This window comes from Piliocolobus tephrosceles, chromosome 7, assembly GCF_002776525.5.
Source record: "Piliocolobus tephrosceles isolate RC106 chromosome 7, ASM277652v3, whole genome shotgun sequence".
NCBI lineage: Eukaryota > Metazoa > Chordata > Mammalia > Primates > Cercopithecidae > Piliocolobus > Piliocolobus tephrosceles.
In genome coordinates this window covers 38,016,209-38,031,672 of record NC_045440.1, presented here as the reverse complement: position 1 = coordinate 38,031,672, position 15,464 = coordinate 38,016,209, and the positions used below count along the sequence as shown (strand labels likewise).

The 15,464-nt window shown below is 33.9% G+C and overlaps 1 protein-coding gene across 2 annotated transcripts in view; it reads right to left on the bottom strand.

Annotated features, from left to right (window-relative positions):
* LOC111544189 (disintegrin and metalloproteinase domain-containing protein 18) overlaps nt 1-15,464 on the bottom strand; it is a 148,176-nt gene that overhangs the window by 97,563 nt on the left and 35,149 nt on the right. The window contains exons 7-10 of one of the 2 annotated variants that reach the window (XM_023214646.2): nt 7,930-7,995; nt 3,051-3,122; nt 2,684-2,850; nt 1,854-1,935 (exon numbers count right to left, since the gene is read on the bottom strand). In XM_023214646.2, coding sequence (XP_023070414.1) covers nt 1,854-1,935; nt 2,684-2,850; nt 3,051-3,122; nt 7,930-7,995 — 387 coding nt within the window. The remainder of the gene's footprint in view (nt 1-1,853; nt 1,936-2,683; nt 2,851-3,050; nt 3,123-7,929; nt 7,996-15,464) is intronic. The other variant, XM_023214647.2, reaches the window with a different exon arrangement.

Below are 15,464 nucleotides of genomic sequence, written 5' to 3'. Positions count from 1 at the left end.
GATAGACTGGATAAAGAAAATGTGGTACATATACATCATGTAGTACTATGCAGCCATAAAAGAAATGAGATTATGTCCTTTGCAGGGACATGGATGAAGCTGGAGGCCATTATCCTCAGCAAACTAAGGCAGGAACAAAAAATCAAATACCACATATTCTCACTTACAAGTGGGAGCTGAATAATGAGAACACATGGACACATGGGGGGAACAACACACACTGGAGCCTGTTGGAGGTTGGAGGAGTGGGAGGTGGGAAAGGATCAGGAAGAACAGCTAAAGGATGCTGGGCTTAATACCTAGGTGATGGAATGATATGTGCAGCTAACCAGCATGGCACACTTTTAACTAGGTAACAAACCTGCACATTCTGTACATGGACCCTTGAATTTAAAAGTTGGAATTAAAAATAATTAAAATTTTTTCTATCATATAATTTTCACACAATTTACTTCCCATTTTTCTTTGTCAGTAAATTATAGGAGCTCATTTCTACCAAAATGAGCAAAATATGAAAGAGGGATACATACAATACAAAGGAAACCAGATTGAAAATTCTCAAACCCTGTCTATGCACCAAGTCTAATATAGATTGGTAAAACAGACAATTTCTCCAGAATGTCTCCAAGAAAGGAAAAAGAAATTTCTGAAACAAGGAGAAAACTAGAAGCAATGTATAATTTTATTAAGCAATTGTTGTGCAAATCAGTATAATGCACTTATTAAATTTAGGAAGAACGAAAAGGCACACAATAAGGCCATTTAATCTTAGTTCATTACTTGGCTCATTAGGGAGTAAGACACAATTCAAATGAAGTATATAATTACAGAGGGGAAATAAAGGAGTCAAAATACAGATATGATGAACTATTGGGATGTTACATTCTAACTTCAATAATAGGAAGTCAACAGATAATACTCACATTTGAATAGTGAAGGCATATTTTTTAGAAATACATAGTAAAAGAATAAATAAACTATTCCTACCCATAAAAACATAAATGATTGTTACAGGCATAATATTGAGCAAAATAGAGCAGACAGGAATACACACTGTTCTGCTTACATAAACTCCAAAAGAAGTAAAATTAAACAAGGGCAATGGGATTGCAGTTTCCTTTGGTACAAATAGTAGGTGGGAGGATGCATGATTCACAAGCACCTTCTGAAGTGTTGATAATATTTTATTTCTTGATCTTTATGGTGTTTATACCTATGTATAAACTTGATAAAAATTAATCGTGCTATATACTTTGACTTGTGGAATTTTATCTATATGCTGTATTTTGTACTTCAATAAAACTTTTCCTTAAAAAGAAATTAACATGGAGTTATATGGTTACAAAGATGAAATTTTTTAATTGAGAAAGATGATTTAGGGGTTGTAGATTATGCAGGAAACATTTTTATCAATATACAAATTTTCAATATCCCAAACCAATATATATCATTTATGCATACATATATTTACTATAATAGCATAAAGTATGTGTAAAATTGCAAGAACAAATTATGATTTTTGCTATTTATTGAACTTGAAGGAAATATGCAGGAGGCTTTAACATTGCTCTAATGCTTTATTTATTTAAAAATCTAAAGCAAATGTTCGTGTCCATTATGACCAGTTGGTGAGTGGTTACACTAAGGTTTGTTCACATAATATTCTTTGTGTTTGAACTTTATAAATAAATAAACTTTCTGAGATTCTATTAATTTTGTCCCAACAAAATAATAATGAATATACATATTCAGAAAAGATCAAGTGATTATACACTATTTACTTAAATTAATACTTATAAAATATAATATACAGCTTAAAAATAGTGATGTAACAAAGAATAAAAATTACGTACCACAGCAATACCTGCGTCATAGCTTTCATTGCATATGGTGCCTGGAAATGTTGCTCCCACATATTTAGGATGTTTCCTGTAACTACATTATTATAATTTTTTTATTAACATAGTTATGCAAAACAATTTGTAAACTTATTTATTAAATTAAGCCTTCTTTACATAACATTTTAAAAATGACTTTGCAAATATATAAAGCTTCAAACTAGGTAATATCTAATAAGCTATACAAAATACTAAAATCATTGACTTCAGTCAATTCACTTTAACACCAATGTAATTTCCTTTTGCATCTCCTAAAATGGATACAATTTTATTAGCCCAAATTTAACTTCATTTGGTTACCAAAAGTTAAAGAGAAAATAATTTTTAATTTCTGGAAGAGGCAATCTTACCACTCCTAAAGATAAGCATTTTAAAATATTAAACAGTTAAAAAAAAAAAAAAAAACCCAATCCCTCCTAGTAAAGAGTAGACATGAAATGTATTAATTTATCATGGATAATTTTAACTGAATAGTCTCCGTTTTTACATCATTCATAAACTAAGGATTATATGTTTTCTGTAGTAAAATCAATATCGTAGAAGTTCATGAAATGTAAGTTTTTGAAATAATACTTATACTCCAAACTATTCTAATACAAAATTGATTATTGTTACTTTTATTATATCTTTAAGTACACCAGTACCTCCATGGCAAAGGCTACTAATTTTTAAACACTTTCAAAGGGGCTTATGAAAAGTTGACGAACACAATAAATTCACTAAATTACCAATTTAAAATAATTGTTTATGCAGATATCTTTATTAATGTAGAACATTGTGCTTACACAAGTAAGTATGCTATGTCATGGGGCCGTAGGATGAGATAGTCCCGTTTCCACGCCAAAAATCTTTGTAATATATCATCAGCATCCCCACTGGTGGAAATCTGGTTTTCATTTGACCACAATTCCAAGGAAGACAGTATAACAGTCAATTTGAACTGAGTAAACATCTAAAAATAAATTTATTATACATTTTTAAAGTAACAAGTTATTACATTTAGAAGATACATTAAAAAATAAAGAAAATGTTCCACTATTTTGAGTATTGAACTAACAAAAAGTATTTAAGTTATTCATTGGCCAAGACAGAACCCAAATTATATTAAAGAAACTTTCATGAAAATGGAAATGTGAAAAAGTAAAAACTTACAGTGTTGACAAGCCCAACAACCTGGACAATTTTTTGTGTTACAGCCATCATTTCAGATCCCATGTAATCATACTGAAAAAGAAATTTTATTTTTCATAAAAGCATTATTTTGAATCATGTGAATGAAATATTTAGGCTTTGTATTAGGTATTATAAGTAATCTAGAGCTGTTTTAAAGTACATGGGAGAATGTGTGTAGATTTGAGCAAATTCTATGCTATTTTATATAAGGGACTTAAGTTTCTATGGATTATATATTATGTACATACATATATATAAAATACACACACACAGAAATATTATTAAGCCTTAAAAATGGTTGTCCTGTCATTTGTGAAAACATGGATGAATCTGGAGGACATTACGCTAAGTGAAATAAGCCATATACAGAAAAGAAAATCTACATGATCTCACTTACATGTGGCATCTAAACAAAACAAAACAAATATACTCACATACATAGAAACAAAGTGAAAAGGTGGTTGTCAACGGGCAGAGGGCAGAGTGTGGGAAGAAATGTGGAAATGGCATTCATAGGATACAAAGTGTGGGTTATGTAGAATAAATAAATCTAGAGACCCAATATACAATGTGAGAACTACAGTTAACAATATTGCTTTATATACTGAAAATTTGCTAAGAGAGTAGATTTTAGGTACTTTTACCACAAAAATGTAACACTATGTATACAAAAACATCATGATGTATACATCTTAAACATATATACTTTTAAAAAGAATAAAAGGTTAGAGAAAAGATATAAATTGCCAATATCAGGAATGAAAGAAGATTACAATATCAAAGGATGATAATAAAGTATGAAAATACTGATGTCAAAAACTTATTACATTTTCATAAATTTGAAAATATTACTTAAAATGGCATTCGCCAAAATGGCCAAAGGTAAAGTTCAAACAATATATAATCATATAACTATGAAAGTGGATTCTGTAACTTTAAACCTTCCCATAAAGAAATATCAGGTTGAGAGGACTGTAAGGGTTAATTGTTGGGCAGGTGCAGTGGCTCATGCCTATAACCCTAGCTCTTTGGGAGACTGAGGCGTGGACAACATGGTGAGACTTCGTCTCTATAAAAATTTCTTAAAAATTATCCAGGCATTGTGGTGCATGCCTGTAGTCCCAGCTACTTGGAAGGATGAGGCAGGAGGATTGGTTGAGGCCAGGAGTTCGAGATTGCAGTGAGCTATGATTTTGTCACTGCACTCCATGCTGCATGACAGAGTGAGGCCCTGTCTCTCTCTCTCTCTCTAAAAAAAGTTAATGGTTACAGATATTTAAACAATAAGTAAAGAATAAGTAAAGGCATTTGTACAAAAATCATTCATTCAGAATGTAGGAAAAGGGCAGACATTGTAATTTGTTTTATGAAACCAACACTACTTTAACAACAGCTTAACAAGAAAAGGTCTTTTTTGGATATTCTCGTCAGACATAAAATGGATTATCAATGTAACCACAAGAAAATTCAGGCAAGTCCAAACTGAGAAACATTTCTACAAAATAACTGGCATGTATTCTCCAATCGTGCCAAGGTACATGAAAGACAAAGATCATAGTAATGCCACAGATTGGAGTAGAAAAAAAAGACATGTCAACTCAATGGAATATAGGATCTTATAATTGAGGACTGAATTAGGAAAAAGACATTTGTGGGAAAAATGTCAAAATTTTTATAATGGTTGATAATAATGTAGAAACATTAACTTTTAAGTTTTGATTACGATATGATTATAATAAGAGGTTAACTTAGGAGAAGTTGTGAAAAGAATCTCTTTACTGTTTCTTAACTTTCATGTAAGTCTAAAGTTCCTTCAAAATAAGTTTAAAATAATAAAATGCAGCTAAAAAGAAAGAGGGATATGCCACCAATATCACTGGTGAACATTAGAAATGCTGATACTACAAATATACCAATTTCTAAAAGATAAAAAGAATGTGTTACAAATTCATTCTAAGAAATTTGATAACTTAGATCATTTTTAAAAATTACTTGAAAACCTATGCCTTAGTCCATTTGCCTGCTAAAAAGAATAACACACACTGGGTATTATGAAAAAGAGAAATCTATTTCCTCACATTTCTGGGAGTGGAGAAGTCCAAGAACAAGCTGCTAGCATCTGGCCTGGTGAGGGCCTTCTTGCTATATCCTAACATGGCAGAAGGCAGAAGAGCAAGCTACACAGTGCTTTTATAAGGGCCTTAATCTCATCCACAAGGGAAGAAGTTCCTCATGCACTAATCACCTCTAAATGGTCCCATTCCTTAATACCATCACCTTAGCCATTAAGTTTTAATAGCTGAATTTTGGAAGGAACACATTCAAACCCTAACATTCCATCCCTAGTTTCCCAAAATTCATGTCATTCTCACATACAAAATACCTTCATCCCATCCAAATAGTTCTAAAAAATCCTAACTTGTTCTATCATCAGCTTTTAAGTCTAATTTCAAAATCTCACCTAAACATTATATGAGTAAGACTGAAGGCAAGATTTATCCTGAGGCAAATTAATTTCCAGCTGTGAGTCTATGAAATCAAACAAGTTATATGCTTCCAAGATACAATGGTGGGACAGGCATAGGACAGACATTCCCATTTCAGGAAGAAGAGTCAAGAAGAAGGGAACAGCAGGTCCCAAACCAATGCAAAATCCAACAGAGCAAACAATATTAAATTTTAGGGCCTGCAAATGATCTTCTTTGACTCCATGACCCACCCATGAGACACACCAGGGTGGGATTTGAGCCCCAAAGGCTTTGCTGTGTGCAGCCCATGCTTCAGCTCTCACACATTGAAAATGCATACATGCCGCTTTCCCAGGCTGTCATTCCTTCCTGGTGGCTCTATAGTTCTGCGGTGTTGTGGGTGGTCCATCACCTATGTGTCTGCTAGACATTGACTTAGTGGGATCTCTCTGAGGCATCCTTCAAAATATAGGTGGAGGTAGCCATGTCACCACAGCTCTTGCACTCTGTGAGCCTGGAGAGTGAGCACCAGGTGGACACAGCCAAAATTCACAGTCTGCTCCCTTTGAAATCACAGTCTGAGATGCACCTGGGCCCAGCTGAGCTACAGCCAGGGCAGCAGAGAAGTGCCTGGCAAGGATGTTAGACCTGAGGTGGCCCTGGTGTGTAAGTCTCAAGGTCCTATAAGCATTCTGGCTTCTCTCTTTAACTTGTCTTGCTTACAAATCCCTAGCGCTCTGGGCTTGTAATAGGAAGGCAGCCTTGAAAATCTCCAAAATGTCTTTGGGGTTATTCTCCTCTTGTGTTGATAAATAGCAGCTGACTTCCACTATCCACACCAATTTTCTTTAAAGGTCACTTGACACACTCTTGCTATTCTCTACCATAGATACTTACCCCACTCCCACTCCCACCTCCACCTTTTATTTTTGTTGTTTGTTTGTTTTTACAGGGCCAGGCTGAGAGTTTTTCAAATCTTTATATTCTTCTTCCCTTTTAATTATAAAATCTACATTTAAACCATTTATCTTGTCTCAAATTTTACTATAAATAAGTAGAAAAAGCCATGCAGCATCCTGAACACCCTGCTGCTTAGAGATTTCTTTTGCCAAATACCTGAGTTCATCATTCTTAAGTTCTGCCTTCCATAAAGTTCTACAGCATGGGCTTAACTCAGCCAAGTGATGGGCCACTTTATAACAAGAGTGGCCTTTCTCCCAGTTTCCAGTACCTTGGACTTCACTTCCATCTGAGCTCTCATAAGAATAGCCTTTACTGTCCATATTTCTACCAGCATTCTGTTCATGACCACTTAAGTAATTTCTAAAAACTATTCATAACCACTAATCTCTAAAAAGATTCACAACTTCCCTACTTCCCTTCTCTTCTTCTGAGCTCTCATCAGACTCACCCTTCATACTCCATTCGCAGTAATACAAGCTTTTTCCATTATTTACTTCAAAACAGCTCCTGCTTCAACCCATTGCCAGGCACCAAAACTATTTCCACATTTTTAGACACTTGCTATGGCAACACCCACTCCTGATACCAACTTCTGTGTTGGTCTATTTGTGGTGCTATGACAGAATATGACAGATTGGGTAGTTTGTAAAGAACACAAATTTATTGTTCATAGTCCTAGAGGCTGAGAAGTCCGAGATCAAGGCACCACAAACTGGTCTGGTGAGGACCTTTTTGCTATGTCCTCATAGGGAGGAAAGCAGAAAGGCAAGCTACAGAATGCTGCATGAAGTCTGTTTTATAGGAGACTTAATCCCATACATGAGGGAAGAATCTTTCATGGCAGAATTGCCTCATTCCTTAAAAAGCCATAACATTGGTCATTGCATTTTAATACATGAATTATGAAGGGAACACATTCAAACCATAACAATCTAACTTGTGGAAAGTAAAACAAGTTTAAAGAAAATCTAAACTTCCCTATGTATATCATATGTAAAGAAATTTAATGTGTACTTTAAAATATTTACCCAAAGAAAACTTAAGGTCTACAGGGTTTCAGAGTAAATTCTTTCAACTATATGTGGAAGGAGTCATACTCATAACATCTAAATTCTCAAAGAGACTATAAGAAGAAGAAAATTCGTTAACTTATTTGATTAGGCTAGGATAATCTTGGTAACAAGGAGAAGGAGGGAGGGAGGGAGGGGAACAAAGGAAGAGAGTGAATGAAGGAGGGGTAGAGGAAGAAAAGGGAAGACAGAGGGGAGGGGAGGAAAAGAGAGGAGAGGAAGAAAATAGGGAGACAATGGAGGAAGGGAAAGGAGGAGGAAGAGAGAAAAGGGAGAAGACAGGAAGGCAAGAAGGAAAGTTCTTTCTTGAAAGCATACTTAGTTCCTTTTTGAAAGACCTCTTGAAAGCATACTTACCAAAGCTTTTTCCACTATAATGTATATTTCCAGATATTGCGGTAATAGTTTTGAAAGATTTTTTTTCTAGAAAACAACAACAACAGGGATTGATAAAATGTTAACATGTATTGAATTTAACAGAAAAAATGGCATGTAAAGACAGCAAAAAATTGCATATAAAATTTTCATGAGGACTTAAATATAAAAATTAATTCCAATGTAGAAAATTCTACTTCAAAACATATTTCAAGCTTAAAATATTTACAATGAACCTGCTAGAGTAATGTAAGGGTCTAGTCTCTGTTAATGTTGAATGAGGAGAAAAAAACATAAACATAAAGATACACCTTCTGCTGTCTTCATCTACTGACAAATCTATACTTTGAACATTTTTCACTGACTGTCTTATGAAGGACTAAGCAACACTAACTGTGGCATACTGAAAATTGTCCATTCATAGAGATATAGGAAATATTTGAGAACACATAGTCTATACTGAAATTCAGGTAAATACTGTGATTTGTCTATTAATAATAATTGATGATTTATAGGTTATTATCTTAGCACAATCAATAATCATTATATTATATCAAATGACACACAAAGCTTATGCTCTGGAACTATTGAATTATTTCTGATATTTTACATTCTGTTCTTCCCTGTGTACCCATATGATTACCGCCTATAAATCATCACTTATTACATCCTCATTGAGCACTTTATTGATAATTTTACATGAGCTTTATTTCTAACAAACTGAAGTGCCTTCTCACACATAGAACTTCAGAGAAATTTCCTCTTTGATCTAAGCATATTTACTGGCCACCAAATACAAGAGTAAAGAGGGTGTTGAATCTGCAATAGAATAGTCCGAGTTAAAATAGGTAAACAAGCAAACGAATAAGCTTACTGGATAGAGCCTCTATTTAAATAGGTTGGTTTATATTTCCATGGGAAAGTAAAGTATGCCTCATCTCATATATCTATTGTTGTTTATCTATCTACTATCTATTCATCATCTAAATCTATCAGTCTATCAAGACATATATGTTTATTTATCTATCCATCTATTTATATATCCTCTCCTTGTGTATACATGTATATATGCAATTTTGTAAAAAAGAGGACTCTCATTTTTTTTCAATATTCTAAAATATGTGAGTTTTGTCTTTTAAACTTTCTGTTATTGGTGTGTTTTTTGTGATCATACTATTGAATGACCATACAACTTATTGCTCAAACTGAAATAACGTTGAGTGAGAAAAGGGTGCACTAAAATAATCAAAATTATAGAATTATTAAAATCGATACTTAATGACTAAAAAGTTTAACTTTCTCAGCAGCAACCTTGCAAACAAGAAGGGGTGACATTCATCTTTAGTCTCTTTATAAAGAATAACTCTGCCAAGAATTTTGTAGCCAGCAAAACTAAGTTTTATAAATGAAGGAGAAGTAAAGTCTTTTTCAAACAAGCAAATACTAAGCGAATTTGTCACTACTAGATCAGCCCTACAAGAAATGCTAAAAGGAGTTGTACCTCTTAAAACAAAATGTCAATACACAAGAGAATAGGACCTCTTGAAAGCATACAATGCATAGGACCTATAAAACAATCACACAATGAAGAATACGAAGTATCTTTGTGACAATCAGCATGACTGGAGCAGATTCTCACACCTCAATATTAATGTCGAATGTAAATGGTCTAAATATACCACTTAGAAGACACATATTGGCAGGATGGATAAAAAAATTCACAAATCAAACATCTGCTGTCTTCTAGAGACTCACCTAAGATGTAAAGATTCTTATAGACTCAAGGCAAAGGGATGGAAAAGACATTCTAGACAAATAGAAACTAAAGGTAAGCAGGAGGTGCTATTCTTAGGTAAAATAGACTTTTAAGCAAAAACAGTTTTAAAAGACAAAAGGATGTTGATATGCTTTCACTGTGTCCCCACCCAAATATTGTAATAACCCCCATCTGTCAAAGGTGGGGTCAGGTGGAAATAATTGAATCATGGGTGCAGTTTCCCCCATACTGTTCTCATTGTAGTGAATAAGTCTCATGAGATCTGATGGTTTCATAAATGGGAGTTCCCTGGCCCAAGCTCTCTTGCCTGCTGACATGAAAGATGTCATTTTGTTCTTCCTTCATCTTCTGCCATGATGTGAGGCCTCTCCAGTCATGTGGAACTGTGAATCCGTTAAACCTTTTTCCTTTACAAATTACCCAGTCTCGGGTATGTCTTTATCAGCAGTGTGAGCACAAACTGATACAGATGTCATTATATAATGATAAAAGGATCAATCCAACAAGAAGATATTACAATCCTAAATCTATATGCACCTAACTTCGGTGCTCCCACATTCATAAAACAATGACTACTTGTCCTATGAAAAGAGATAGACAGCAACACAATAATAGTGGATGACTTCAACACTCCACCGACAGCACTAGACAGAGTTCAAGGCAGAAAGGTAACAGAGAAACACAGGACTTAAACTGTACTCTAGAACAAATGGACCTAACACATATTTACAAACTATTCTACCCAAGAACTACATTCTTCTCATCAGCACATAGAACATTCTCCAAGACAGATAATATGATGGGCCACAAAATAAGTCTCAATAAATTTTTTAAAAATCAAAATTATATCAAGTATCTTTTCAGATACGATGGAGTAAAACTAAAAATCAACTCCAAAAGGAACCCTCAAAACTATAGAAATACAAGAAAATTAAACCATCTGATCCTGAATGATTTTGGGGTTAGCAATAAACTCAAGATGAAAATTTAAAAATTCTTCAAAATGAATGGTAATAATAATACAAATTATCAAAATCTCTGGGATACAGCAAATGCAGCGCTGAAAGGAAAGTTTATAGCACCAAATGCCTAAATCAAAAAGTCTGAAAGACCACAAATTGACAATTTAATCTCAACCTCAAGGAGCTAGAGAAATAAGAACAAACCAAACCCAAAGCTAGCAGAAGGAAAGAAATAACAAAGATCGGAGCAGGTCTAAATGACATTGAAACAAAAATATTAAAATGACCAATGAAATGAAAACTTGGTTCTTTGAAAAGATTAACAAAATTAATAAACCATTAGCTCCATTAGCCAAGTAGAGACAAGATTAAAATAAGATTTAGAAATAAAAATGACAGTATTACACCTGACATCACAGAAATACAAAAGATCATCCAAGACTACTACGAACACTTCTATGCACACAAACTAGAAAAATCTGGAAGAAATGGATAAATGCCTGGAAACACACAACCCTACTAGCTTGAATCGAGATGAAATAGAAATCCTGACTAGACCAATAACCATCAGTGAGATTGAGTCAGTAATTTTAAAAACCTGCCAAAGAAAAGCCCAAGGCCACAGGAATTCACAACCAAATTCTACCAGACACTCAAACAAGAATTGATAACAATCCTACTGAAACTATTGCAAGGTATTTAGAGCACAGATGCAAAAATCCTCAACAAAATACTAGCAAACAGAATCCAATAACACAGCAAAAAGATAATTCACCCATGATCAGAAGGTTTCACCTCAGGGATGCAGGGGCGGATCAATATATGCATGTCCATAAATGTGATTTACCACATAAAAATGGAAAACAATTATAATAATCTCAATAGATGCTGAAAAAAGTATTCAATAAAATCTAGCATCTCTTTATAATAAAAAAATTCAACAAACTAGGCATAGAAGGAACATACCTCAAAATAATAAAAGCTATATATGACAAACTCACAGTGAGCATCATACTGAATGGGTAAAAAGCTGAAAGCATTCCCCGAAAACTGGAAAAAGACAAAGATGGATACTTTCACTACTTCTATTCAACATAATGTTGGAACTCCTAGCAAGAGCAATCAGGCAAAAGACATAAATAAAGGAAATCCAAATTGGAAAATAGTAGGTCAAGCTAACTCTGTCTGCCAATATTATAATCATATACCTAAAAATCCCTAAAAGGTTCCTCCAGAAGACTCCTACATTTGACCAGTGAATTATGTGAAGTCTCAGGTTACAAAATCACCGTACACAAATTAGTAGCACGGCTGTACACCAACAATGACCAAGCTGAGAATCAAATTGAGATCTCAATTCCTTTTACAACAGCTGCAAAAATAAAATAAAATAATTAAGAATATACCTACCCAAGGAGGTAGGTATAGATCTTATATATACCTACCTATACATATATAGGTATATGTATATATATACCTACCTATACATATATAGGTATATATATATATATATATATATATATATATATATATCTTTCACTATATAAAGTGAAAGATCTTTACAAGGAGAACTACAGAACACTGTGTAAAGAAATCCTAGATAGCACAAACAAGTGGAAATTCATCCCATGCTCATGGATGGAAGAATCCACATTGTGAAAATTACCATACTGCCAAAAGCAATCTACATATTCAAGCAATTCCTATCAAAATACTAAAATCAGTTTTCACAGAATTAGAAAAAAAAACCCTAAAATTCACATAGAACCAAAGAAGAATCTGAATAGCCAAAGCAATTTTATTAGTCCATTCTTGCACTGCTATAAAAGAATACCTGAGACTAGGTGATTTATAAAGAAGAGATTTAATTGGCTCACGTTTCCACAAGTTGTACAGGAAGCATGACAGCTTCTGGGAAAACTCAGAAAACTTTCAATCATAGTGGAAGGCAAAGGAAAAGCAGGCATGTCTCACATGGACAGAGCAGGAGAAAGAGAGAGCAGGGGAGGTGCTACACACTTTTAAACAACCAGATCTCCTGAGAACTCTATCACAAGAACAGTACTAGGAGGATGGTGTTAAGCCATGAGAAACCACCCCCATGATCTAATCACCTTCCACCAGGCCCCACCTCCAACACTGGGAATTACAATTTCACATGAGATTTGGGAGGATACAGAAACATACCAGCATTCTTAAGCAAAATAACATATCACGAGACAATACATGACCTGACTTCAAACCACACTACAAAGCTTTAGTAACCAAAAGAGCATTGTACTGGTATAAAAGTAGATACACAGACCAATGGAATATACTAGAGAACCCAGAAATGAACCCAAATACCACCAACTGATCTTCAACAAGGCAAACAAAAACATAAATTGGGGAAAGGACTCCCTGTTCAATGAATGATGCTGGGAATACTGGATAGCCACATATGGAAGAAGGAAACTGCATCCCTCTCTCTCACCATATACAAAAATCAACTCAAGATGGATCAAAGACTTAAATTTAACACCTGAAACCATAAAAATTCTAGAAGAAAGCTTAGGAAAAACTCTTCTGGACATTGTCCTAGGCAAAGAAATTATGACTAAGACCCCAAAAGCAAATGCAACAAAAACAAAGATAAATAAATGGGACATAATTAAACTAAAAATCTTCTGCACAGCAAAAGAAATAACCATCAGAATAAACAGGCAACCTAAAGAAGGGGAGAAAATATTTGTAAACTATGCATCTGACAAAGGACTAATATCCAGAATATACAAGGAACTCAAACAAATCAGCAAGATAAAAACAAATAATCCCACCACACAGTAGGCAAATTACATGAATAGACCTTTCTCAAAAGAAGATATACAAATGACCAACAAACATGAAAAATGCTAAACATCACTAACCATCAGGGAAATGCAAATTAAAACTATAATGATAATCCAAGCACTTTGGGAGGCCGAGGCAGGCAGATCATGAGGTCAGGAGATGGAGACCATCCTGGCTAACACGGTGAAACCCCATCTCCACCAAAAATACAAAAAATTAGCCAGATGTGGTGGTGGGTGCCTGTAGTTCCAGCTACTTGGGAGGCTGAGGCAAGGGAATAGCGTGAACCCAGGAGGCAGAGCTCGCAGTGAGCCGAGATCGCCCCACTGCACTCCAGGCTGGGCAACAGAGCGAGACTCCATCTCAAAAAACAAAACAAAACAAAAAACAAACTGACAAAAAACTATAATAAGATACCACTTTATCCCAGCCAGAATGGTCATTATTTTAAAAACTGAAAAAAAAAAAAAAAATAGATGTGTGAATGTGGTGAACAGGGAACTTATTTCAAGTTCAGGAGTATATGTACATACTGCTGGTAGGAATGTAAATTACTACAACTACTATGGAAAAGCAGTATGGGGATTTCTCAAAGAAGTGAAAGTAGATCTATCATTTGATCTAGCAAACCCACTGTTGATTATCTATCCCCCCAAAAAGAAATTATTATATCCAAAAGAATGCTGCACACATATGTTTACTCCAGCACAATTCATCATTCCAAAGATATGGAACCAACCTAAATGTATTTCAATCAGTGAGTGGATAATATATACACCACGGAATTCTCCTCAGCCATAAAAAAAATGAATTAATGTCTTTTGCAGCAACTTGAATGGAGGAGGCCATTATTCTAAGTGAAGTAACTCAGGAATGGAAAAACAGATACTATATGTTCTCACTTTTAAGTGGTATGCAAAGACATACAGAGTGGTATCATGGAAACTGGAGATTCAGAAATGGGGAGGGTGAGAGGGGGAGTGAGGGATTAAAAGCCACATATTGGGTAGAATGAACACTACTCAAGTGACGGGTGAAGCAAATCTCAGACATCACCACTATACGATTCATCCATGTAACTGTCCACTCATACCCAAAAGCAACTGAATTGACTATATATATATATAGAGAGAGAGAGAGAGAGAGAGACTGGTAGCCTGGAAAACTAGAAAGTCTTAGAGGTTTACAAACAGCAGTGTGTGTTGTGTATGACTCCTCTAAATCTTTTATCTCTGTGCCTTCTGTTAAGTTATGTAACTTATTATAACCTCAGTTATGTATCTGTAAAATAAGTATGACAAGCATATTGTAAATAGCATTAAATAAGATATGAAATGAAAAATTAATAAGTTTGTATTATTTTGATATAATTAAAACTAGTTATTGACAAAACTAGATGTTTTTCTAAACAAATATAACAGCGCACAAGACAAAATTATATTCTCATTGATCAAAACTTGCATAAGTAAAATAATTGCACTTGATAGATTCTCAGGGGCTTTATTTTCTTAGGTGTCTCTCCTTCTAATGCTATATTTCGGATATTTTAGAGCAATGTGTTTTTCAATATTATCTTAATATTTTCATTACATTGCCTATGATTATTTTCAAAATTGCATTTCATGGTTAATACATTTAAAATTGTGAACATTTTCAATAGAATCTTTCTAAAGGCCATTATATATATGTATTATGTATATTATATGTGTAAAATTATATATATAATATACATCATATATTACATATAATTTTCCTTATGCTATTTTTAATCAATGAGAATATAATTTTGCCTTGTGTGTTGATGTACTTGTTTTTAGAAAAACAACTAGTTTTGTCAATAACTTTTAAGTAGAAGCAGTTAAAAATAAAAGTTGGAAATTGAATATATATGTATATATACATTTTTTTAAATCTCCAATTTTTATTTTAAGTTCAGGGGTACATGTACA